We start from the raw sequence: 27322 nt of genomic DNA, 5'->3' as shown, positions 1-27322 counted from the left end.
ACTTATGTATATATCTATAATTTTATTTCTTTGTATTGACCTCAATCAATCAATCATATTTATTGAGCGCTTACTATGTGCAGAGCACTGTACTAAGCGCTTGGGAAGTACAAATTGGCAACATAATTGGTCTCCCTTGGTCTCCCCCACTCCCCCGCAAGACCGTGAGATCATTGTGGGCAGGGATTGTCACTGTTTATGTTGCATTATTTAGTACAGTGCTCTGCACACAGTAAGCACTTAAATACGACTGAATGAACAAGTTGTTTTTATAAATCTACTGACGGTCTTAATTGGATGTTTACCGTGTGCAGAGCACTATTTAAAACACTTGAGAAAGTACAATAAAAAAAGATTTGGTGGGCATAATCCCTGACTTCAAGGACCTTACAATCTAGTGGGAGAGACATGCGTTAAAATAAATTATACGTTGAGGAAGCAGGTGAGTATAAGAATCTGTACCTAAATGCTGTCAGGGTGGGATTCATTTACTTATTCAATCGTATTTACTGAGCGCTTACTGTTTGCAGAGCACTGTATTAAGCGCTTGGAAAGTACGATTAGGGACAACCCCTACCCAACACGGGTTCACAGTCTAGAAGAGGGGAGACAGGCAACAAAACAAGCAAGTAAACAGGCATCAATAGCATCAATATAAATAGAATTATAGATATATAAACATCATTCGTAAAATAAGTAGAATAATAAACAGGTACATAATACACAAGTGCTATGGGAGGGGGTAGGGCAGATGGAGGGAGTCAGGGCGAGAAGGAGCAGAGGAAAAGGGGGGCTTAGTCTTGGAAGGCCTCCTGGAGGAGGTGAGCTTTCAGTAGGTCTTTGAAGAGGGGAAGTGTGCTAGTTTGGTGGAATTGAGGAGGGAGGGCATTCCAGGCCAGAGTGCTTGGGAGTATGGATGTTTTATGGAAATATTACTCTGACATATGGATGCAAATATACACAGCATATTTACTCAAATAATTGCCCCCATATTTTGCAAAACTTTTGCAATCCCAAAACAGGAAAGGGGCTAATACATGGGCTCTTCTAAGAATTAAGTCTAGAAATAAGGAGAGTAGGAGAAAAATGTGAAAACACAAGGAGGAGAAAAGGAGGGGAAATGAAAGAGGGCACTTGGATTGTATATCTTACTCTCCCACTCTCCCAGATGCTCCAAACAATAGGCACTCAATGAATTAACGTTCCCCCTTCCCCTCCCTCCATTCCTCCACCTTCATCTTTCTGTTCCTTCCACTCTAGAGTTCAGGTGTGCAAGCCTGAATCTGTGATATCCATGTGTTCTGACCCTTTTCTCCTTCCTAACGGGTACACTCTACTAAAATAAACATTTATTTCCTCCTCAAAATCCATGGGGACAGGGGAGAATTATGAGGTGAAGGCAATTATGCAAGTAAATACAGTCCAACACAAAAATATAATTTCAAAAATTACATTCACCTTGCTGTACTTTCTCTTCACACTCGTCCAGGCTCCACACTATGACATAGTCATGTGATGCGGAACAGACGAGAAGAGGACTGGCTTTATTTCCAAATGCCACAGCAGTGATTGATTGATGATGTCCTATCAAGTGCAGTGGCTAGGGAATATCAACACATATCGTCAATATCCAATGTTACTTCTGATGAAACACAAAACTCTGAAGTGAAAAAAATAACATTACAAAAACTACCAAAACAGTAATAAGATCCTTCAATGAAAGAAGCTGACTGTCCAAAGAATTTGGTATGCTTCAGTATGGAAAACAGCCTACTCAAATAATTCACATTAAGGCATTACTTTACTATTGAAATTGCTACAGGGGAATGTCAGGCTTCTTATCCAAAGTCCTAGGCAAACCAGTGACAAGCAGTCCCCATAAAATACAAAAAGAGGTTACCCTAAACTCAGAGGTCATGGAAAATGTCTGCATTTTCAGATTTGCTTCTAATTATCTTGACAATTTTTAATCAATGGTATTTGAGTGCTTACTGTGCACTGAAAGAAAATCAGCGTGGCCTACTGGATAGAGCGTGGTCCTCAGAGTCAGAATAAGCTCTGCCACTTGTCTGCTGTGAACTTGGGCAAGTCACTTTACTTCTCTGTGCTTCAGTGACCTCATCTGTAAAATGGGGATTGAGACTGTGAGCCCCATGTGGGAAATCCTCCTGATTTGCTTGGATCCACCCCAGAGCTTAGTACAATGCCTGGAACATACTAGTGCTTAACAAATATCATTATTATTATTAAGAGCTGAGTAGAGCTGGGTAGGGTAGTAGCGCTTAACAAATATCATTATTATTATAATCACTACTACTAAGATCTGGGTAGTGTAGTAGTGCTTAACAAATATTATTAATAAAAATAATAATAATGTTGGTATTTGTTAAGTGCTTACTATGTGCCAAGCACTGTTCTAAGCACTGGGGGGAATACACGGTAATCAAGGTTGTCCCACGTGGGGCTCACAGTCTTAATCCCCATTTTACAGATGAGGAAACTGAGGCACAGAGAAGTTGAGTGAATTACCCAAAGTCACACAGCTGACAAGTGGCGGAGCCAGGATTAGAACCCATGACCTCTGACTCCCAAGCTCAGGCTCTTGCCACTGAGCCCCGCTGCTTCTCTATTATTATTACAAGTATTATTATTATTAGTAGTACTAAGAGCTGGGTAGAGTACAATAGAACTGAAAGGCACAATCCCTACCCTCAAGGAACTTACAGTCTAGATGGGGAGACAGACATTACAGATCAATCAATCAATCAATCGTATTTATTGAGCGCTTACTGTGTGCAGAGACTGTACTAAGCGCTTGGGAAGTACAAGTTGGCAACATATAGAGACAGTCCCTACCCAACAGTAGGCTCACAGTCTAAAAGGGGGAGACGGAGAACAAAACCAAACATACTAACAAAATAAAATAAATAGAATAGATATGTACAAGTAAAATAAATGAATAAATAAATAGAGCAATAAATATGTACAAACATATATACATATATACAGGTGCTGTGGGGAAGGGAAGGAGGTAAGATGGGGGGATGGAGAGGGGAGATATGTACAGACGCGCTGTGGGGCTGAGGGTGAAGTGACTATCGAGCGTTTAAAGAGTAGAGAGCCAAGTGCAGAGGCAACACTGAATGGAGAGGGAGTAGGGGATAAGAGGGCTTAGTTGGGGAAAGGCTCTTGGAGGAGATGGGATTTTAATAAGGCTCTAAAGTTGGGGAGAACGGTGGTCTGCTGGATACAAAGGGGGAGGGAGTTCCAGGTCAGAGAGAGAAGGTGAGCAAGGGGTCGATGGTGAGATAGACGAGATCAAGCGAATAAACTGGTATTAAAGGAGCAATCCCAGAATGGGTTGTAGCGGGAAATCACTGTGGTAAGGTAGGAGGGAGTGAGCTGGTTGAGTGTTTTAATGCTGATGGTAAGGCGTTTCTATCTGATGCAGAGTTGGATGAGCAACGTCTGGAGGTTCTTGAGGACTGGGGAGACATAGGCATAGACACAGAAAAGTGATCCTGGCAGCAGAGTCAAATAAGGACTACAGTGGGGAGAGACAGGAGGTTAGGGAAGTCAATGAGGAGGCCAATGAAGTAGTCAAGGTAGGGGATGATAACTGCTTGGATCAGTGTGGCTGCAGTTTGAAAGAAGAGGGAAAGGTGGCATGAAACGATGTTCTGCAACAGGATCTGTTGACAGGTTGAATATGTGGGCTGAATGAGAACGATGAGCTGAGGATAATGCAGAAGGTACAGGCTTATGAGTCAGGGAAGGATAGTAGCTGTCTACAGTGATGGGAAAGGTAGTAACAGAACAGGGTTTGGGTAGGAAGATGTATAGTTCATTCATTCATTCACTTAATCGCATTTACTAAGCACTCAATGTGTGCAAAGCACTGTACTGAGCGCTTGAGAAAGTACAATACAACAATTAACTGACAACCCTTACCCACAATTAGCTCACAGTCTAGAGGACCATTTTGGACTTGTTCTGTTTCCAGGTTTTGGTGGGACATCAGAGTACTGATGTCCTGAACGCAGGAGGAAAGGAAAGACTGCAGGGAAAGAGGTTGCTTAGGGCTGGAGGGGTAGATTTAGGAATCATCTGCATAGAGGTGGTAATGGAGCTGTGGGTTTGAATGAGGAGTAAAGGGAGAGTAGAAGGGGGCCCAGAACTGACTCCCAAAGTGTCGGGATGGGAAGCTGAGGAGGAGCCCATAAAAGAAACTGAGACGGGGCGGCCAGAGAGCTAGGAGGAGAGCCAGGAGAGGATAATGTCAGTGCAGCCAAGGTTAGATAATGTTTTCAGGGGACGTGTCGAAGGCAGCTGAGAGGTTTAGGAGAATTGGGATGGAGGTGAGGCCCTTGGATTTGGCAAGAAGAAGGTCATCGGTGACTTCGGAGAAGGCAGTTTCCCTAAAATGTTGCAGGGAGAAGCCAGGTTGGAGGGCGTTGAAGAGAGAATTGGAAGCGAGGCAATGGAGGCAGCAGGTGTAATAAGAATGATAATAGCAATGGTATTTGTTAAGCACCTACTATGTGCCAAGCACTGTTCTAAAGCATGGCTCAAGGAGTCTGGAGAGGAATGGTAGGAGCAAGATGGGGCAATAACTGAATGGAGCCAAGGGGCCCAGGGAGTGGTTTTTTAAGATATAGTAATCATGAGCAGTGGGGAAGAAGCCATTGGAAAGTGAATGACAAATTTGTGACAAATTTTCTTTCAGCTCCTGTAAGCTCCCTAGAAGAGTCATTCATTACGCATATTAAAATGATGTAGGTGCCCCACTTTAAAATTTTGATATTGATCTATGGAGTTGGCATAAAAACGTATTTTGAAGTACCTCATTCGAAGGGATATCAGTATCCCATACACAAAGTTCATTTCCATCCAAAGGGAACGCACAGTAATGCAGGCCACAAGCAAGCTGAACAGGAGACGCCAGCCTTGAAGATTCAACAAAAAGTTTTTCCCGAATTATGTCGTCAACGCAATCGTCTTTAGTGGAATAAAGATCTTCTCGATTGTCCATACTGAACCTAAAATTAGAAATATAAGGCTTACTTGTAAGGTAGTTTCCAATGAAAAGCCTGCAACTGTCTAGTAAAAATCATGTCTTATGGAAAATATCACCAGGCCTCCTGCTAACCACATTCACTCATTCAATCGTATTTATTGAGCGCTTACGGTGTGCAGAGCACTTTAATTCAGTAAGATATACCCCGGATAACACTCTCCCCACAACCTAGTGATTTTGCCACTACTGCTTGATTCAATATAATGATAACTGTGGTATTTGCTAAATGCTTACTATGTGCTCAGCTAAAGCACGTCTAATACAATCAGATCAGATACTACAGTCTTTTTACAGATGAGGAAACGGGTACAGAACAGTTAGGTGACTTGCCCAAGATGAATAATAATGGCAATAGTAATAATTGTGGTATTTGTTAAGCACTTACTGTGTGCCAGGCACCGTACTAAGCACTGGGACGGACACAAGCAATTCTGGTTGGACCCAGTCCCCGCCCTACATGGGGCTCAACAGCTCAATCTCCATTTTACAGATGAGGTAACTGAGGCTCAGGGAAGTGAAGTGACTTGGCCAAGGTCACACAGCAGACAAGTGGCAGGGTCAAGATTAGAACCCATGACCCTCTATCCATTATACATCAGGCAACTGTCAAAGCAAAACTTAGAAGCCAGTTCTCCTGATTCCCCATCCCGTGCTTTTCCACTAGGCAAGCTGCTTCTCTAAACTCATTTAGAGTCATCCTATGATACATAAAATAATAATAATAATAATAATGGCATTTATTAAGCGCTTACTATGTGCAAAGCACAGATGCCATTTTTTGGATGGCTTGCCTCAGGGTTACAGCCACCCCACAGTTCACAAAACTGGGATAAATATCCAGTATTGTTTAATACCTTGCCCCAGGCTGCAACCACCACACAATACAGTGACCTCAAGGAGAAAGGAGAGGTTTGCTTCATTCATTCATTCAATCGTATTTATTGAGCACTTACCGTGTACAGAGCACTGTACTAAGCACTTGAGAAGTCCAAGTTGGCAACATATAGAGATGGTCCCTACCCAACAACGGGCTCACAGTCTAGGAGCGGGAGACAGACAACAAAACAAAACAAAACATAAAGACAGGTGTCAAAATCGTCAGAACAAATAGAATTAAAGCTATAGTCATTCAGTTATATTTATTGAGCGCTTACTGTGTGCAGAGTGCTGTATTAAGAGCCTGGGAAGTCCAGGTTGACAACATATAGAGAGGGTCCCTACCCAACAACAGGCTCACAGTCTAGAAGGGGGAGACAGACAATAATAATGATGGCATTTATTAAGCGCTTACTATGTGCAAAGCACTGCTCTAAGCGCTGGGGAGGCTACAAGGTGATCAGGTTGCCCCATGGGGGGCTCACAATCTTAATCCCCAGTTTACAGATGAGGGAACGGAGGCTCAGAAAAGTGAAGTGACTTGCCCAAAGTCACACAGCTGACAATTGGTGGAGCCGGGATTTGAACCCATGACATCTGACTCCAAAGCCTGGGCTCTTTCCACTGAGCCACGCTGCTTCTCTAACAAAACAAAACAAAACAAAACATATAGACAGGTGACAAAATTGTCAGAACAAATAGAATTATAGCTATATTCATTCATTCATGCGTATTGAGCGCTTACTGTGTGCACAGCACTGTACTAAGCGCTTGGGAAGTACAAGTTGACAACATATAGAGATGGTCCCTACCCAACAACGGGCTCACAGTCTAGGAACGGGAGACAGACAACAAAACAAAACGTATAGACAGGTGTCAAAATCGTCAGAACAAATAGAATTATAGCTATATTCGTTCAGTCATATTTATTGAGCACTTACTGTGTGCAGAGCACTGTACTAAGCGCTTGGGAAGAACATATAGAGACGGTCTCTACCCAACAACGTGCTCACAGTCTAGGAGCGGGAAACAGACAACAAAACACAACATGTAGACAGGTGTCAAAATCGTCAGAACAAATAGAATTAAAGCTATGTTCATTCATTCATATTTACTGAACACTTATTGTGTGCAGAGCACTATACTAAGTGCTTGCGAAGTCCAAGCTGACAACATATAGAGACGGTCCCTACCCAACACCGGGCTCCCGGTCTAGAAGGGGGAGACAGACAACAAAACGAAACGTGTGGAAGCAGCGTGGCTCAGTGGAATGAGCCGGGCTTTGGAGTCAGAGGTCATGGGTTCCAATCCCGGCTCCGCCACTTATCAGCTGTGTGACTTGGGACAAGTCACTTCACTTCTCTGGGTCTCAGTTACCTCATCTGTAAAATGGGGATGAAGACCGTGAGCCCCCCAGGGGACAACCTGATCACCTTGTAACCTGCCCAGTGCTTAGAACGGTGCTTTGCATATAGTAGGTGCTTAATAAATGCCATCATTATTATTATTATTATTATTGTAACCTCCCCAGCGCTTAGAATGGTGCTTTGCACATAGCTGGAGCTTAATAAATGCCATAATTATTATTATTACTATTGTAACCTCCCCAGAGCTTAGAACGGTGCTTTGCCCATAGTAACTGCTTAATAAATCTCATCATTATTATTATTATTGTAACCTCCCCAGCGCTTAGAACGGTGCTTTGCCCATAGTAACCGCTTAATAAATGCCATCATCATTATTATTATTATTGTAACCTCCCCAGTGCTTAGAATGGTGCTTTGCACATATTAGGTGCTTAATAAATGCCATCATCATCATGATTATTATTGTAAGCTCCCCAGTGCTCAGAACGGTGCTTTGTACATAGCAGGCGCTTAATAAATGCCATCATTGTTGTTATTACTGTAACCTCCCCAGCATTTAGAACAGTGCTTTGCACATAGTAGGCACGTAATAAATGCCATCATTATTATTGTCCTTCTAGATTGTGAGCCCACTATTGGGTAGGGACTGTCTCTATATGTTGCCAACTTGGACTTCCCAAGCGCTTAGTATAGTGCTCTGCACACAGTAAGCGCTCAATAAATACGATTGAATGAATGAATGCCATCAATATTATATTATAATTATATATTATATTATATAATAATTATTATATAATTATTATATGATTGTAACCTCCCCAGCGCTCAGAACGGTGCTTTGCACATAGCAGGCGCTTAATAAATGCCATCATTGTTGTTATTCCTGTAACCTCCTCAGCGCTTAGAACAGTGCTTTGCACATAGTTGGCGCTTAATAAATGCCATCATCATTCTTCTTCTTCTTTTCTCTCTCTCTCCCCCATTATTATTATTAGTATTATTATTACGTGGCCAGGTGTCAAGTCACCAGAATAAACAGAAGTGAAGTCAGACACACATCATGAACCAAATAAACAGAGGAGTAACAGTGCTAAGCGCTTAGAACAGTGCTTTGCACATAGTAGGCGCTTAATAAATGCCATCATCATTCTTCTTCTTCTTCTTCTTCTTTTCTCTCTATTATTATTATTATTATTATTATTATTATTATTATTATTATTATTATGTGGCCAGGTGTCAAGTCACCAGAATAAACAGAAGTCAAGTCAGACGCACATCATGAACCAAATAAACAGAGGAGTCACAGTGCTCAGCGCTTAGAACAGTGCTTTGCACATAGTAGGCGCTTAATAAATGCCATCATCATTCTTCTTCTTCTTCTTCTTTTCTCTCTCTCCCCCATTATCATTATTATTATTATTATTATCATTATTAGGTGGCCAGGTGTCAAGTCACCAGAATAAACAGAAGTCAAGTCAGACGCACATCATGAACCAAATAAACAGAGGAGTCACAGTGCTCAGCGCTTAGAACAGTGCTTTGCACATAGTAGGCGCTTAATAAATGCCATCATCATTCTTCTTCTTCTTCTTCTTCTTTTCTCTCTCTCCCCCATTATCATTATTATTATTATTATTATCATCATTAGGTGGCCAGGTGTCAAGTCACCAGAATAAACAGAAGTCAAGTCAGACGCACATCATGAACCAAACAGAGGAGTAACAGTGCTCAGCGCTTAGAACAGTGCTTTGCACAGAGTAGGCGCTTAATAAATGCCATCATCATTCTTCTTCTTCTTCTTTTCTCTCTCTCTCCCCCATTACTATTATTATTATTATTATTATGTGGCCAGGTGTCAAGTCACCAGAACAAACAGAAGTCAAGTCAGACGCACATCATGAACCAAATAAACAGAGGAGTCACAGTGCTCAGCGCTTAGAACAGTGCTTTGCACATAGTAGGCGCTTAATAAATGCCATCATCATTCTTCTTCTTCTTCTTCTTCTTTTCTCTCTCTCCCCCATTATCATTATTATTATTATTATTATCATCATTAGGTGGCCAGGTGTCAAGTCACCAGAATAAACAGAAGTCAAGTCAGACGCACATCATGAACCAAACAGAGGAGTAACAGTGCTCAGCGCTTAGAACAGTGCTTTGCACAGAGTAGGCGCTTAATAAATGCCATCATCCTTCTTCTTCTTCTTTTCTCTCTCTCTCCCCCATTACTATTATTATTATTATTATTATTATTATTATGTGGTCAGGTGTCAAGTCAGACGCACATCATGAACCAAATAAACAGAGGAGTAACAGTGCTCAGCGCTTAGAACAGTGCTTTGCACATAGTAGGCGCTTAATAAATGCCATCATCATTCTTCTTCTTCTTCTTCTTTTCTCTCTCTCCATTATTATTATTATTATTATTATTATTATTATTATTATTATTATGTGGCCAGGTGTCAAGTCACCAGAATAAACAGAAGTCAAGTCAGACGCACATCATAAACCAAATAAACAGAGGAGTAACAGTGCTCAGCGCTTAGAACAGTGCTTTGCACATAGTAGGCGCTTAATAAATGCCATCATCATTCTTCTTCTTCTTTTCTCTCTCTCCCCCATTATCATTATTATTATTATTATTATTATCATTATTAGGTGGCAGAATTATTATAATTATTATTATTATTATCATTATTAGGTGGTAGAATAAACAGAAGTCAAATCAGACGCACATCATGAACCAAACAGAGGAGTCACAGCGCTCAGCGCTTAGAACGGTGCTTTGCACACAGTAAGCGCTTCATAGATGCCATCGTCATCATTATAATACGATAATATGATAATAATATCATCATTATTATTAAGAAGATGTCGAAGATATTTCCCCAGAGCCCCGCTGCTTCTCCAGGGTTGGAGGCCGCTCACCCCAAAGTCCCGAGGGCCCGACGGGCCCGACCCTGGGATGGAGTCGTTGCCGTTGGTGACGGGCCGCCGCCGCTCGGTTGCCATGGTGACGGAGTCGCTCCCGCCGCCATCTTTTTTTCCTTTCCCCCTGTTCTCGCGAGAGGCGGGCGGCCTTCACTTCCGGCGAGGGGCGCGAGGCGGGCGGCCTGCACTTCCGGCGGCCATGGCGGCTGAGGCGGGCTGAGGCCGCGACGGGGACCGCGGTGAGCGCTCGCCTCCTCCAGGAGGCCTTCCCGGCCACTTATCATCATCATCATCCTCCTCACAATAATGGCGTTTAGTAAGCGCTCACTATGTGCAAAGCACTGCTCCTCCTCCCCATCGCCCTTCCCTTCCCACAGCACTGGTGCAATTTGTACATTTTTATTATTCTAGGCATTCATTCATTCAGCCGTATTTATGGAGCGCCAATTGGTTTAATTTGTACATTTTTATTACTCTAGGCATTCATTCATTCATTCAGCCGTATTTATGGAGCGCCAATTGGTTTAATTTCTACATTTTTATTACTCTGTGCATTCATTCATTCCATCGTATTTATTGAGCGCTTACTGGGTGCAGAGCACTGGACTAAGGGCCTAGGAAGGACAAGTTGGCAACATTCATTCATTCAATCGTATTTATTGAGCACTTGCTGTGTGCAGAGCACTGGACTAAGCGCTTGGGAAGTCCAAGTTGGCAACATTCATTCATTCAGCCGTATTTATTGAGCACTTACTGTGTGCAGAGCGCTGGACTAAGCGCTTGGGAAGTCCAGGTTGGCAACATTCATTCATTCAATCGTATTTATTGAGCGCCAATTGGTGTAATTTGCACATTTTTATTACTCTGTGCATTCATTCATTCAACCGTATTGAGCGCTTACTGTGTGCAGAGCGCTGGACTGAGCGCTTGGGAAGTCCAAGTTGGCAACATTCATTCATTCAGCCGTATTTATTGAGCGCTTACTGTGTGCAGAGCGCTGGACTAAGCGCTTGGGAAGTCCAGGTTGGCAACATTCATTCATTCAATCGTATTTATTGAGCGCTTACTGTGTGCAGAGCACTGGACTAAGCGCTTGGGAAGTCCAAGTTGGCAACATTCATTCATTCAGTCGTATTTATTGAGCACTTGCTGTGTGCAGAGCGCTGGACTAAGCGCTTGGGAAGTCCAAGTTGGCAACATTCATTCATTCAATCGTATTTATTGAGCGCCAATTGGTGTAATTTGTACATTTTTATTACTCTATGCATTCATTCAGTCAACCGTATTGAGCGCTTACTGTGTGCAGAGCTCTGGACTGAGCGCTTGGGAAGTCCAAGTTGGCAACATTCATTCATTCAATCGTATTTATTGAGCGCCAATTGGTGTAATTTGCACATTTTTATTACTCTGTGCATTCATTCATTCAACCGTATTGAGCGCTTACTGTGTGCAGAGCACTGGACTACGCTTGGGAAGTCCAAGTTGGCAACATCATTCAATCGTATTTATTGAGCGCAAATCGGTGTAATTTGTACATTTTTATTACTCTATGCATTCATTCATTCAACCGTATTGAGCGCTTACTGTGTGCAGAGCGCTGGACTAAGCGCTTGGGAAGTCCAAGTTGGCAACATCATTCAATCGTATTTATTGAGCGCAAATCGGTGTAATTTGTACATTTTTATTACTCTATGCATTCATTCATTCAACCGTATTGAGCGCTTACTGTGTGCAGAGCGCTGGACTGAGCGCTTGGGAAGTCCAAGTTGGCAACATTCATTCATTCAATCGTATTTATTGAGCGCAAATTGGTGTAATTTGCACATTTTTATTACTCTGTGCATTCGTTCATTCAACCGTATTGAGCGCTTACTGTGTGCAGAGCGCTGGACTGAGCGCTTGGGAAGTCCAAGTTGGCAACATTCATTCATTCAATCGTATTTATTGAGCGCAAATCGGTGTAATTTGCACATTTTTATTACTCTGTGCATTCATTCATTCAACCGTATTGAGCGCTTACTGTGTGCAGAGCGCTGGACTGAGCGCTTGGGAAGTCCAAGTTGGCAACATTCATTCATTCAATCGTATTTATTGAGCGCCAATTGGTTTAATTTTTTATTACTCTATGCATTTATTCAGCCGTATTTATTGAGCGCTTACTGTGTGCAGAGCACTGGACTAAGCGCTTGGGAAGTCCAGGTTGGCAACAGATAGAGACGGTCCCTACCCAGCAGTGGGCTTACGGTCTAGATATCATTCATTCATTCAATCGTACGTATTGAGCGCCAATTGGTGTAATTTGTACATTTTTATTACTCTATGCATTCATTCATTCAGCCGTATTTATTGAGCGCTTACTGTGTGCAGAGCGCTGGACTAAGCGCTTGGGAAGGCCAAGTTGGCAACATATAGAGACAGTCCCTACCCAACAGCGGGCTCACAGTCTAGATATCATTCATTCATTCAATCGTATTTATTGAGCGCCAATTGGTTTAATTTGTACATTTTTATTACTCTATGCATTCATTCATTCAGCCGTATTTATTGAGTGCTTACTGTGTGCAGAGCGCTGGACTAAGCGCTTGGGAAGTCCAAGTTGGCAACATTCATTCATTCGCATTTATGGAGCGCTTACTGTGTGCAGAGCACTGGACTAAGCGCTTGGGAAGGACAAGTTGGCAACCTATAGAGACGGTCCCTACCCAACAGCAGGCTCACAGTCTAGATATCATTCATTCATTCAATCGTATTTATTGAGCGCCAATTGGTTTAATTTGCACATTTTTATTACTCTAAGCATTCATTCGACCGTATTTATTGAGCGCGTACTGTCTGCAGAGCACTGGACTAAGCGCTTGGGAAGTCCAAGTTGGCAACATATAGAGACGGTCCCTACTCAACAGCGGGCTCACAGTCTAGATAGTCATTCAGTCAGTCGTATTTATTGACTGCAAATTGGTTTAATTTGTACATTTTTATTACTCTATGCATTCATTCAGCCGTATTTATTGAGCGCTTACTGTGTGCACAGCACTGGACTGAGCGCTTGGGAAGTCCAAGTTGGCAACATTCATTCATTCAATCGTATTTATTGAGCGCTTACTGTGTGCACAGCACTGGACTAAGCGCTTGGGAAGTCCAAGTTGGCAACAGATAGAGACGGTCCCTACCCAACAGCGGGCTCACAGGCTAGATGTCATTCATTCATTCAGTCGTATTTATTGAGCGCCAATTGGTTTAATTTGTACATTTTTATTACTCTATGCATTCATTCATTCAGCCGTATTCATTGAGCGCTTACTGTGTGCAGAGCACTGGACTAAGCACTTGGGAAGTGCAAGTTGGCAACATATAGAGATGGTCCCTACCCAACAGCGGGCTCACAGTCTAGATTTCATTCATTCATTCAATCGTATTTATTGAGCGCCAGTTGGTGTAACTTGTACATTTTTATTACTCTATGCATTCGTGAGGGGACCGTCTCTATATGTTGCCGACCTGGACTTCCCAAGCGCTTAGCGCAGTGCTCTGCACACAGTAAGCGCTCAATAAATGCGAATGAATGAATGTGTATTCAAGTTGGCAACATATTCATTCATTCAATCGTATTTATTGAGCATTTACTGTATGCGGAGCACTGTGCTAAGCGCTTGGGAAGTACAAGTTGGCAACATTCATTCAATCGTATTGAGCGCTTACTGTGTGCAGAGCACTGTACTAAGCGCTTGGGAAGTCCAAGTTGGCAACATATAGAGACGGTCCCTACCCAACAGCGGGCTCACAATCTAGAAGGGGGAGACAAAGAACAAAACAAATAATTAACAAAATAAAATAAATAGATTAAATATGTACAAGTAAAATAGAGTAATAAATATGTACAAACATATGTACATTTATATGCAGGTGTTGTGGGCAGGGGAAGGAGGGGAGTAGGGGGAGAGCTATAGAGCTATAATATAGTGTATAGAGCTGTAATTCTGTCGATTTCTTTTGATGTAATTGATGCTTGTCTCCTTGTTTTGCTGTCGGTCTCCCCCCTTCTAATCATAATAGCAACGCACTGTTCTAAGCGCTGGGGAGGGTACAAGGTGATCAGGTTGTCCCCCGGGGGCTCACAGGCTTCATCCCCATTTGACAGATGAGGTCACCGTGGCCCAAAGAAGTGACTGGCCCAAAGGCACACGGCTAAGTTGTGGAGTCAGGATTAGAACCCACGACCTTTGACTCCCTAGACTGCGAGCCCGTTGTTGGGGAGGGATTGTCTCTCTCTGTTGCCGAATTGGACGTGCTTAGTCCAGTGCTCAGCACACAGTAAGCGCTCAATAAAGACGATTGAATGAGTAAATAAATGAATGAAGAACGAATGAGTGTCTTCGGACCGCTCCCTCGGCCTCCTCCTCCTGCAAGCCCTCCTTCCATCCCTCCCTCTCTCACCCACAATTATTAATAGTAATAATAATAATAAATAATAATAATAAGGGTGTTTGTTAAGCGATTCCTAAGTGCCAAGCACCCTTCTTGTATCTGGTAATGATGATGATGTTATCTGTTAAGCGCTGACTATAACGAAATTACGGCATTTTTTAAGCGCTTACTATGTGCAAAGCACTGTTCCAAGCGCTGGGGGGGATACAGGGTGATCAGGTTGTCCCAGGTGGGGCTCACAGTCTTAATCCCCATTTTCCAGATGAGGTAACTGAGGCTCAGAGAAGTGAAGTGACTTGCCCACGGTCACACAGCAGACATGTGGCGGAGCTGGGATTCGAACCCAGGACCGCTGGCTCCAAAGCCCATGCTCTTTCCACGGAGCCACGCTGCTTCTCTCTGTGCCGAGAAGTGAAGTGACAGGCCCCGGGCCACACAGCGGACAAATGGAGGTGGTAGGATTAGAACCCAGGCCCGTCCTCCATCCCTTCAAAGCCCTACTGAGAGCTCACCTCCTCCAGGAGGCCTTCCCACACTGAACCCCCTCCTTACCTCCTTCCCTTCCCCACAGCACCTGTATATATGTTTGTACGTATTTATTACTCTGTTTACTCGTACATATTCATTTTATTTTGTTAATATGTTTTCTTTTGTTGTCTGTCTCCCCTTTCTAAGACTGTGAGCCCGCTGTTGGGTAGGGACCGTCCCTAGATGTTGCCGACTTGGACTTCCCAAGCGCTTAGTACAGTGCTCTGCACACAGTAAGCGCTCAATAAATACGATTGATGATGATGATGATGGGCCAAGCACTGTTCTAAGCGCTGGGGGAGATGCAAGGTCAGCAGGTTGTCCCCCGTGGGGCTCACAGGCTTCATGCCCTTTTTCCAGATGAGGCCACTGAGGCCCAGAGTAGTGAAGGGACTTGCCCAAAGTCACACAGCAGGTAAGTGGCAGGCGCAGGATTAGAACCCATGACTTCTAACTCCCAAACTGGGGCTCTTGCCACTGAGCCACGCTGCCTTTCGTTAATTAACTCTGATATTTGTCAAGCACTCTTCTAAAAACACTGGGATAGGTACAGGTTTAACAGGTTGGACCAGTCTCTGGCTCCCGTTTAGGAAGGAGGTATTGAATCCCTATTTCTTCTGAAATTTTCACAAATAAATTTCACTTTTTTTGCCCGTACAGTCCCTGTTGACTATCTCAAGGAGATTAAGTATGAAGAAATAACATCTGTTTAGTAACAAGGTTTAAAATATCAGTTCTACAGTACAGGGCGTACATTGTTTCTAGAAGCAGCGTGGCTCAGCGGAAAGAGCAAGGGCTTGGGAGTCGGAGGGTGTGGGTTCTAATCCTGACTCCGCCGCTTGTCTGTCGTGTGACCTGGGGCAAGTCATTTAATGTCTCTGGGCCTCAGTTACCTCATCTGTCAAATGGGGGTTGAGACTGCAAGCCCCACCTGGGACAACCTGAATACCTTGGATCTACCCCAGCGTATAGAACAGTGCTCGGCACATAGCAGTTAACAAATGCCGTAATTATTATTATTTTCTTTAAAATGAATCAATCCTACCTTGTCAGATGGAAAAAATATTTAGGTTTGGGGGCGGGGGGGCAGTTTTGCAGGATTTTTTTACCATCTCTAAAGGACTTTTTTTCCCCCACTCTGTTTCGTTTGTTTTAGTTTCATTTTTTAAATGCTCTGTGCCAGGAACTGTATAGAGCGCCGGGACAGATAAAAGTTGATCGGGTTGGGTACAGTCCCAGTTCCGTACGGTGCTCACAGTTTTGCCATTTTACAGAGGAGGTAACTGAGGCACAGAGAAGTCAAGTGACATACCCAAGGTCACACAGCAGGCAAGTGATGGAGCTGAAAGTAGAACCCAGGGCCTCCTGATTCCCAGGCCCGTGCTCTATCCACTAGGCCACGCTGCTTCTCAGTCAGTGATGGGAAGTATGAATTTCATCTTCCTGATGGGAAAAGTGGGGGTGCGAGAAGTGGACTGACTTTTCCCAAACCACTAGACCTCATGATTCCTGTTCAGTGTTAATTTGTCGTTGGTTGTGAGCAGCAGCATGGCCTGGTGGATAGAGCACGGGCCGAGAAGCCAGAGGGCCTGGGTTCTAATCCCAGCCCCACCACTTCTCCGCTTATCAATTGTATTTATTAATCTTGGGCAAGTCACTTTGGTTTCTATGCCTCAGTTTCCTCATCTGTAAAATAGGGATTCGATACCTGCTCTCCCTCCTACGTAGGCTGTGAGCCCCCTGAAGGACGGGGACTGACTGTATCCAGTCCGATTAGCTTGTATCTACCCCAGGGCTTAGGAAAACGTTTGATACTTACTGCTTAACAAATGCCATTTAAAAAAAAAAAAAGGAAAAATTACAACCTGTTTAGGGCTCACTAATCCTTACAGATCTCCTTCAGCAGCCAACTGAATTTCCGGTCCTGTTGGTTGTCTTTGACGCAGGTTTTTTTTTAGTAGTAGCATTTATTCAGCTCCCACTCTGTGTGGTCCATGTACTAGGACTTTGGGAAATACAGAATAAAGAGGTGACATTTTCCCTGACCACCAGCAGCCTACACTCTGAGGGGAGGCAAACGAGATATTTACAGCTCGGGTGGTCAGAATAATTGAATGCACACATGTGCGTGTTAGGTTTGGCTCATTGAATAATATTTATAGAGCACTTACCGTGTGCAAGAGTACTGTAGTAAGTGCTTGGGAGTGTGTACACTTTTTAATCTCATGGTTTTTAAGAAGTGTTCCTTGATCGTCAATCAGTGGTATTTATTGAATACTTATTCCGTGCCGAACACTAAGGACTGGAGAGTATAGTGGAGTAAAGAGACATCTGCCCTGAAAGAGTTTACAATCCAGCAGGGGAGACAGACAAGAAAATAAATTACAATGGGGGAAATTCACTATTCGCTCTAGAATTTTTTTTCCCCCCATAAGTCGTTCCCTGTATGCTTGCCTGTTAATGTCGAGTTCAGGTGATCCATACATATCCCTGCCTTCAAGATGTTTCATTTGTAACACTGTTTTTCCTTTCCTTGGGTTGGTATTCTAACCAACAAATGATATATCTTTAACCGTCTGTTCTACTTTGAAACTGTGAATTTCTATTTAAAACTGGATAGTTCTTTGGAAATTAAGGCCATACTTTGAAATCTGTAGTAATTACTCGTTTTGAATTAACAGAACATTTACAGATGACAGAAGACCTTTTACAATTAAGGCTTTGGCAACTATGGCAACCCGCTGGAACAGGGCCCTTCTCCTGTTTCTAGCATCTCAAGTGCTGTCCGTGAACAGCTTTGAGGAAGAGGAAGTTCCCGCAGAATGGGTACTCCTGCATTTAGTTCAGGGTCAGATTGGCGCTGGAAATTATAGCTATTTGAGACTGAATCACGAAGGGAAGATCATCCTTCAGATGCAGAGCTTAAAGGGCGACGCAGACCTGTACGTATCTGATACCACGCTTCACCCAAGTTTTGATGACTACGAGTTACAATCAGTTACTTGTGGCCAGGATGTCGTTTTCGTGCCGGAACATTTCCAGCGCCCTGTGGGAATCGGCATCTATGGGCACCCGTCGCACCTTGAAAGTGAATTTGAAATGAAAGTATATTACGATCAAACGGTTGTAGAGTATCCATTCGGCAAGGGCACGTACGGTACAGACGGTTCAGAGGCAAGCCGCAAGCAGTCTTACACACCAGAAGAGACATCTCAAGAAGAGGAGTCAGTGGTTTGGACAATACTAATTGGAATTTTGAAACTAATACTTGAAATTCTTTTCTAATATCATCATTGGATACCCTGGAATATGGAACCCCTGACCTGTTCAATTAACTGTGTTTGCTGTGGGAACATTTATATAGATCAAAATGTGGGGATCAGGGTGCCTTTTTTATATAGGGGAGGGTGGGAAAGTCAAGCCATATTTAGTTTTGTATTTAATTCCACAACAGGGAAAACAGCAAGCACAATATTTGTAATTTTGACTATAGAGTTGGAGAATGTACAATAAAGTAATTGCAGAAATTTCATCATCTTGAACAGTTTTTCAGAGTGAAAGGAAAATGCACTTCAGTGGGTTGGTCTTAGGTAAAAGTCTCATTGTCCAGTTAGAATTTGATTTTTATTTTGTAAAATCGCAACAGATGTTAAATTTTGGTCTTGGAAAGCCAACTTAAGTGAAGTTTTTTCTAATGTTTTTTGCACTTTAAGGAGGTTAGAAGCGGGGAACAACTAGGGAACAGAGCCATGTGGACTGTACAGCTGCCCAAGAATAATCCAGTATTAAATTAAAAAGAAGGTGATTAGTTCTTGCTTGAGATTTTAATAAAGACTCACTTTAATTATGCTCAAGAAGTGTGGCATTGTCCTCTATTTGATTTTGCTGATAGGGAAAAATTAACTACCAGAGTGGAAATAGTAAACAAGTCACATTAAGTAGCGTGAATGAAATTTAAGATAAAGTCAGTAAACAGTTAGGATTCTACAACTGAGTAATAAGTGATAGTAGAAATAGCAAATTGATCATTTTTATTTCTTTAGGGCTGGCAGAACTAAATAAAAAAAGAGACTAACTTTTCCAGTTACCAGGGAAATATTTTAGACAATCGGGTATTTTTATTAAGGTTCCCATCATGTCTTTCTTAGACAATTTGATGTTCTTTTGTAGTAACTTACCTTAATGTGTTACGGAAAACCAAACTGCTATGCGAAGAGATATTTATTTTGTCTTTAGCGTACATATCCATGGGTCACTTGGATTCAGGGCCTAGATTTCTGATATATTTTCTTCAGTGCTTTTCGGTTCAAGAACAAAGAAGTCTATCAATAACTAGAACTAGGATCAACTTGAAGGATTAAATAGCATCAAGTTTTATTTGTTGAAAAATGAAGTGGTGTTTTCCATAAAGTGGTAGGTTAATTGGCACCAAGTTCGTCAATTTAAATGCATGTCACAGCAATAGGAATTCCCATTTTATCCTTCCTTGCTGTTTTTTCCCCGTCTTCCCCCTTTCCTGGGTGTTGGGGGGGCTCTTTGACAACAATCACAGATCCAGCGACCTAGAAAGGAAATAGTCGGTCAGTAACAAGGCTATTACTGTTGCTTAATAAAAGCATTGTCATAGTTTTGTCACACCACAGACCACGTTAAAACTAACTGAATAGCGGGGAGAACATTTTTTTATTAACTTAATTCACTTACAATGACTGTTGAAAAGGAAAAGAACCTCCCAAACCATCACCGTTTGCTTGGTGTCTGAGATTAATTTGTCATCTCCCACTGTACTGCTCCCCTTAGTTGCGCTTTTTGTCTGAAAATGCTGACACGAAACTGCACCAGATTAAAGCTTTATATACTCTTTATATACTTGATTTTGCATAGATTCACTACTTGATGTAAGTTGATGTATATGTTACTTAACTCCTTAATATGGTTTCCAGAAATAAAGATATTCTACATTGCAATTTTAGATAAAGTTACTATGCAAGTTATACAATCCATTAAGAGGGTATAAAGAGTCATTGGGATTTATTTAATACAGCTTTTTTATAAAGGTTTTTGACTAAAAAGGTAAATGTTCTATTCCTAACCTTGTAAATAACAGCTTATGAAAATACTGTAAAGATAATACAGCCCCAGATCTATTACATCTCACACCCCTTAGGCGTTAGGGCAGATCAATGTCTTATTCTTGTAAAATTTCCTGATGATCTTATTTCATAACACGGGATTTTAAAAGTTCTTCCTCTTGAGACATTTCGGGATAGTTTTCCCTTAACGCTTTTCGCCGATATAAGTAAATTTAAAAGTTTGTTTCACAGTAACCCTAAAATGACGTCTCCTCCAGTAACATAATTTGTTTCAAGTTCAGTGGAATGAAGCCTGTTATAGAAAAGTGAATAAAGTATGATTTGTCCTAGTCATGACTGCCTTAGTGTTTGGAAAACTTAAAGTCTACATGATCATGAATCTTTTATTAAGTCTTGAAGAACGCTGGGAAGTGTCAAACATTCAGTACTTTTCAGACTGATCTTTGTTCATTACCTGATGGAATGGCACCAAGCCCCACGCAAAAAGTATGGTAACCTCGGTCACACACATCACAGAACATCATTTCTTCTTCGTGGTGAGGCTGTCCGCATATAATACAAGTTTTACACTCCATACATTGCCACGGGTAGGTCTTAATCATAGAAACAAGTTCCGTGGTCATGTCCAGGCAGGAGGGGTGGCCTAGATTAAAATTAATATTAAGGCAGAACTTTACCCACAGACATTTCAAATAATTCTTGTATAACAAAAGCTGCTTTCGTTACTTTAAAGCTTAGGTCGAAAACACCAATGTTACCAATGAGTGGTGTAATACTTTAGGACAGAAAAATCTGCCCAAAAGATGAACCTTTGAGATTTAAGACTTCTTTGGAGTCAAAAGCAGTTGAACTTTTAAAAATCCTAGTTTCAGAAGTAATGAACGTGGCACTCGAAAGGTTAAGAAATGATATTACTTACCACTATTCTCACATTGGGAGCAGTGTATAAGTGATTCAGGCTTTCCTTTCTTGCTGGAGTCCTTACCCTTCAGACAAATTCCACATAGAGCATTGGGAATGACCTTTGGCTGGAAGGGTAGAAGAGGGCTATAAATTCATGCCAGAAGAACTTTGTATGGGAATTTTGATAAATGATCCCCTTAATCTTAAAGACTGCTAATGAGGAACTTTTATATATTATGTAACAACTGCGCTTAAGGTATAGGTTATCTATTGAATGTCACTTTCAAATTTCATCTTGGTGTGTAGCAGTCTTTAACAACGTGTTTCAGTAGGACTGAACTGCGAACAGAATTTGAGGGCAATATATGGTAAAATTTTAATCAAGTAAAGAAACAGAAGTTACTCAAGTAGAAAATCCATTTTTTAGGAAATGAATGGGATTCAGCGATACTGGAGGATAATATTAATATCTTTAGATGCATTCAAAGTTAATCGCAATTATATATGGGATGGTTTCTATTACAAAATTATAGACATTTTTCTATTTAAAGGCTTGAAAATAATTCCATGTACGCATTTTAGACATTAGCAAAACCAGTCACAAATGCCCATATGTGTGAAAATTGAATTCAGGGGTTCTCCTCTTGCACATCTAACATACATAACACTCCAGTTGCTAAGGAAAACAAATACATAGTTTGTAATTTAACTTTCCAAAGCTTGCTAAGAGTGGGAAAATACCCATTTAGATGTATAAGACGTTACTTTTAGGAAGGGTAGAAAAGAAATCTTCAGCAGGGCAAGATAGACTAGGTTATTTTGTACTTTTTGATGGGAGTCAGTAAATATCTCTCCCAAAAAATATCTCCAACTTTACTGGAAAAAAAAAAAATGTAACGGCATGTCAGGAACACAAAGCGGTTTGTGCCAAAATATGACGTACTCCATGTTAGAATTTATAATTTAATGGATTTTGTTTGGAGTTTGTCTTATGTTTGAACATCTATTAAAGTCAAAAATAGTCAAGCCTCACCATCTGATATACTTTTTGTAGACGTACTCCATGTTAGAATTTATAATTTAATGGATTTTGTTTGGAGTTTGTCTTATGTTTGAACATCTATTAAAGTCAAAAATAGTCAAGCCTCACCATCTGATATACTTTTTGTAGACTCCAGCTAGTCCATAGAGGTAATTAGTTAAAGCTTTTAGCCAGTAACTCTTGAACCTAAGTAAAAATACTTTGAAATCAGAAAGAGCAACAAAGTCCCCTATTCAATTTAGCAAAATAAAATTCCCAAACTATCAACTGAGAAGGGACAAAATGGGTAGAGAGGAAATTTAAATTTAAAAAAAGGAAAGTAAATCAAACTATTGAAGTACACCACTCTCTTTAAGGCCTTGAGCCACACCTAATCGTTAGTTTAGCAACTCCAAGGGTGGATGCATTTCAGAACAGGTCTCAGTTGTTGAGCCATCATTTGTCTGGCCTGCTCAGATTGTTCCTCATTGTTTACCATTTTTTTTAAGATAATCTTCCTGTTCAAAAGATGACAGAGGCATTCATTAAGACTTTTTGTGCTTATTTATTTAAAAAAGCAGAATCAACCTGTATTATACATAAATATAATAAAAAATGGTAAAATAAATCTAAACATTCATGTCTCTACAAAATAATAAATACCACGGAAGTGAAAACATACATATAAAACTTTACTATTCTACACCTCCCAAATGTATTTCTTTATACCCTGCTCCCCCCAACAAAAGGACAGTGGCACATGCTTAAACCGTGGTCTTGCAGAGTTCTTACCCTCTCGTTTCTGCTACGATTCTAAGAGGAAGGTTTTAAATATTTTTCAACCTACACCTAAATAAAACAAACCTTGCTAAAAATAAGTAGCAAGTGCACTTCTCTAATCCAAATTCTACTTCTGTTAAATGGCTTCAGTTTTGCTGTAGCTGCCATAATATATAGCAGGAAGCTCTCTCAATGTACCAAAATGAAGAATTGCCTTTTGGTGGTGGTTTGTGTGGAATACCAAGAATATTTTAACACCTGTTAGATACTGGCATTATATTTTTGGTTAATTATCTTAATATCATTTCACTAATTTAAGTTCACTAAAAACAGTGACCTACCCCCACTATTATTCTAAGAAATAACTCCTCAGATACGGAAGTAATGAAAAATGCAAACACAATCAGGTGGAAAGCTATTCACATTGCAAAACGATTCAAATTCTACGCTCGTTAAAAAAATGTAAATGGCTAGAGGAAAAGGAAGCGACACGATAAAAATTCTAGTATTACTAAACGTGAAATCATTTTGTTTGAAAATTTCATATTTTCCTTACTCAGTGTGAGCAGCTTCACGGAAAAGTGGGAAAGAAAGGTAAGGGGGAAATACACCTTTGTAGCATCATTTCCTAGGATGCTTTGAAGCTCAATCTTTTACTATACTCAAAACAGTGAACAAGTAGCCTACTGGAAAGGGAGTCAAAGGACCCATGCTCTAATCCTAGCTCTGCTACCCTCCTGCTGTGTGACCTTGGGCAAGTCACTTAATTTCTCTGTGCCTCAATTTCCTCATCTGTAAAATGGGGATTAAACAGCTGTACTCCCTCCTAATTAGACTGTGTCCAACCTAATTAATGTCCACCCCAGGACTTCGTACAGTGCTTGGCATGAACTCTTACTGTTACTCCAACTGGTTCAGTGTACTGAGGTCTCTAAAAAGTCACTGCCTAATGCAGAATTTTTCCATTTAATGATCAAATTTGGGGTATTGGTTGGGAATCTAGTCTCTCAAGAAACATAATGGGAATGATCTGTCAAGTCCGCGGAACACTGAGATTTTAGAACCCCCTGTGCCCAATTGGAATAGCTGGTTTTACTTCTGATTATTGCAGCAACATCAGAGTCATTATTTTCATCAAAATAAAATACGATCATCATCCTAAACAGTTTCGATATCCCAAATGGAAGGCTCACAAAAGAACTTCATTTTGGAACTTTTATCAGTTTTCCTGCTTAAAAAGGACCCCAAGGCAAATATGAGAGTTTCATAGTAACTAAGACAGTAGACATCATCGTGATCTGTATGTCTGTATCCCAATAACTACTTTTCCATTTCAGGTTAATGTAACCTAAAGAATATTGTCCTCTGACAGTACGAGCTAATGCTAGTGAATGGCAGACAAACATGTTTGAATTTTCAAACTGTAGGACAGAATCTTCAGCTTAAAGTGCCGTTATACTTAGGCACATTTTGGTTACAAAGAAAGAGGGTTTACTTCCACTAAGTGTGTTCATTTTTCAGCTATATGATTTCAGAAACTTAAACAGGTAACTCCTTAAGAGTCCCCATCAAAACCAAAGCATCATCAGTCATATTTATTGAGCGCTAACTATGAACAAAGCACTGTATTCTAGTCTTTAAAGTACCTGACATCTCAGTTTGAAATAGGATACATCAAAATTTTTTTAAAGGTACATGCACAATGAGTACTTTGGGCACGCTTAATTCTCCAATTATCCCGTATTTCTTGGTTATTAAACGAACGGCAGCAACTACCAGGCAACCCCACGCTTGGGCCTTCATTTTCCAACTCAGGTTTTACTTTTTACTTTACTCAGTTCCTTTCTCTACACTTCCCTTTTCTTCCCCAGAATTAATCCAGTCTCCCCCTCCTCCTCATAAAGACCACTTAGAGTAGAATCAGGCTAAAATGTTAATGTCTTTAAATGCTGCCAATCTCAACAGAAATTCTTACTTTCTAGAGACCAATTGCACGAAACCACTAATAGAAAATTAAACACGGTTAAACGCAAGCTTCGTCTTTGGATGTCATCGGTGTTTGTGTGCAGCATGAATTTAAGTATTTTAATAAAGTAAATTAGGAAATGGGTGTAAAAGATTAAAGACTTCAAACTTGAATACGCAGACGTCACCTCTACGAGATGTGACAAGCTTTTGTTTCAATAAACTGTCAAACGTGCACCTGTTGGAGAGATTTTTAGCTTTTCAACAGGAACAGGAAGGGGGAAAATTAATAATCTCAAAATTCACTTCTGGAATATTTTCCAATACCTCTCAGTTTTAGCAGAAAACAGGATTTTCTTGCTTCTCTCAACAAATCAAGTCAGTTCTAAAAGCAATCTTGCAGAACCCATCACAACTGCACACATCACCTGACATCCAATTCTCACATTAATTCCATTTTCAAACATTCAAAGAGGTTTTCAAATGAATAAACACTCATTGTCATTCACTAAACCTGAAATTATGAGGCTAATTTCAATTCCTTTTATCTAACTAATCCCAATCTTTGCCCTGGGCACTCTTGAAAACTAATTTATGATTCAATTCAAATATATGCCCTTAAATTTAAAGAATTACAAGTTAAAGGGAGTGTCAGAAGCATATCCAGAAAATTTCCATTCTCCATAAATATGCATTCCTTTTTACTTGGCTACCTTAGTGTTCTTTGCCAGTTTCTCTTCTAAAAAAGACTGTCTCATCAAAGTAAGCAACTACACTGTTTCACACCAAAGAAGGCTGCATGTTGCTCGATGACAGGAACAGAACTTTAACCAAAAGATTAAATTCATTCTAAGTTTCTCTACGGATGATGTTAGAGAAATACAATTTTAATCTAAAATGAAAGACAAAAATGCAAGTCTACCTAGAATAGAAAAACGTTTAAATGTATACTTGCCTGGAATTTTAAAATCTTATAGAAAAACGGGCTTAAGATTCAGAAGCAGAAGCAACTCCACAGCCAAAGTAACAGAAAAGCCCAAAGTGAAGTAAAGCCAAAAGTAAGGAAAGAGTAGCTAGTGAAGTAGAGCAAGCGAAAGTTCCATATTTTTGAAAAATGAAGTTTGAATTAATATTTCAGAAAGGAAGGCTGGCCAGGAAAGAAGCCGAATCAGGGGCTTTTTTCTTCTACCTTGTACCCAGGAACTGTTTTGGAAAGAACAGAACGTTTGGAACCATCTTTTCTTGGAGTTGCTTTGTCTCTTGTTTTTTGCTTTCCTTGAAAAGAATCCTCCTGGTTTTCAGTAGGGACTTCACCTTCAGAGACATTTCCAGAGGAGCTGTCCTACAATAAAGAGATCACAAAATTGTCTTCACGAAAGTAGAAGTGATTGAGAATCGTCATTAATTACGATAAAAAAGCCCTTTCCTTCTCTACAGAAGTACACACGGAGGACTTTAAATAAAAACATATTCTCTACTGGTCTGGAGGAAAGGCCATTCCAAAAGGGGGTGAATCTATGCATTAAAATATCTTTCTGTGGTTAAAAAAAAAAAGGATCAGGATTCTTATTTTAACTTTAATAACAAATTATAACTTTTATCTTTCATAGCAAAACTGACCTAATAGAGAACTCACAATATGAGCATTCAATTTTTATGACTGGAATAACATAGAATTCCTACGGAAATGTATTCCTTTGTCTCAATCAATCAATGGTATTTATTGAGCGCTTATTATGTGCAGAGCACTTTAATATGTGCTTGGGAGAGTATAATATAACAGAATTAGCCCAAAACGAGCTGATTTTAACAGCAGGCCCACCTATTCCAATTTTTTCTAAATGCCAAATGAGTGCTAAGAGCAATAGATGCTTTCAAGGAATTTCTTCGATTCTCATTTTTTTCCAAAGGATGGCTGTCAAAAGAAAAACTTGGAGGCAATTTTCAATTAAAAGTGTATCACTTTTCCCGTACATTTTCACTTCATATTCATTTCTTTTATTGAAAAACAAAAAAAGGGCACAAACTTAGGAGCTACATTTAGATACCATCATCATCATCATCATCATCAATCGTATTTATTGAGCGCTTACTGTGTGCAGAGCGCTGTACTAAGCGCTTGGGAAGTACAAATTGGCAACATATAGAGACAGTCCCTACCATCAGTGATCCCAATATTCATCGAGTGCAAGAGCAGACTTGGAGTACTGACCTGGGCGCTGCAAAGGGGGGAAGAGGAACAGAGGCAAGAAAAGGAGGAAGGAAAAAGTGGGAGGAAGGAGAGATGGTGGGGAGGGAAAGGAGAAGAAGGGAAGAAGGTACTTACCCTTACTGCACTGCAACCTCCACCACTGCT

At 40.8% G+C, this 27322-nt stretch overlaps 3 protein-coding genes across 5 annotated transcripts in view; 1 reads left to right on the top strand and 2 right to left on the bottom strand.

The window, feature by feature from the left end:
- The window catches only part of WDR27 (WD repeat domain 27), a 269128-nt gene extending 258743 nt beyond the window's left edge, over window positions 1-10385 (bottom strand). The window contains exons 1-3 of the mRNA XM_038770610.1: window positions 10249-10385; window positions 4844-5039; window positions 1459-1600 (exon numbers count right to left, since the gene is read on the bottom strand). Of these exons, the coding sequence (XP_038626538.1) occupies window positions 1459-1600; window positions 4844-5039; window positions 10249-10358 (448 nt within the window). The 5' untranslated portion in view covers window positions 10359-10385. The remainder of the gene's footprint in view (window positions 1-1458; window positions 1601-4843; window positions 5040-10248) is intronic.
- A 32-nt stretch (window positions 10386-10417) lies between these two features.
- On the top strand, window positions 10418-19055 carry C2H6orf120 (chromosome 2 C6orf120 homolog). 2 transcript variants are annotated; one of them, XM_038741582.1, is made up of 2 exons: window positions 10418-10490; window positions 17886-19055. In XM_038741582.1, exon 2 carries the CDS (start codon window positions 17935-17937, stop codon window positions 18487-18489), a length of 555 nt encoding a protein of 184 aa, XP_038597510.1. In that variant the 5' UTR covers window positions 10418-10490; window positions 17886-17934; the 3' UTR covers window positions 18490-19055. The 2 variants fall into 2 exon arrangements, with proteins under 2 accessions (XP_038597510.1, XP_038597514.1); XM_038741586.1 differs by lacking the exon at window positions 10418-10490 and adding an exon at window positions 15602-15619.
- Window positions 19056-19553: 498 nt separating this feature from the next.
- Window positions 19554-27322, bottom strand: part of PHF10 (PHD finger protein 10) — a 32229-nt gene continuing 24460 nt past the window's right edge. For both annotated transcript variants that reach the window (XM_038741574.1, XM_038741575.1), the window contains exons 9-12: window positions 26156-26308; window positions 21217-21325; window positions 20752-20940; window positions 19554-19766 (exon numbers count right to left, since the gene is read on the bottom strand). In XM_038741574.1, coding sequence (XP_038597502.1) covers window positions 19681-19766; window positions 20752-20940; window positions 21217-21325; window positions 26156-26308 — 537 coding nt within the window. In that variant the 3' untranslated portion in view covers window positions 19554-19680. The remainder of the gene's footprint in view (window positions 19767-20751; window positions 20941-21216; window positions 21326-26155; window positions 26309-27322) is intronic.

Source organism: Tachyglossus aculeatus, chromosome 2 (genome assembly GCF_015852505.1).
Source record: "Tachyglossus aculeatus isolate mTacAcu1 chromosome 2, mTacAcu1.pri, whole genome shotgun sequence".
NCBI classification, from domain to species: Eukaryota; Metazoa; Chordata; class Mammalia; order Monotremata; family Tachyglossidae; genus Tachyglossus; species Tachyglossus aculeatus.
The sequence above is the reverse complement of the archived record's forward strand: the minus strand, read 5'-3'. Positions and strand labels throughout refer to the sequence as shown.

Coding starts and splice junctions, on each gene's coding strand:
- C2H6orf120 (XM_038741582.1), top strand. CDS start 17,935: ATGGCAACCCGCTGGAACAGGGCCCTTCTCCTGTTTCTAGCATCTCAA.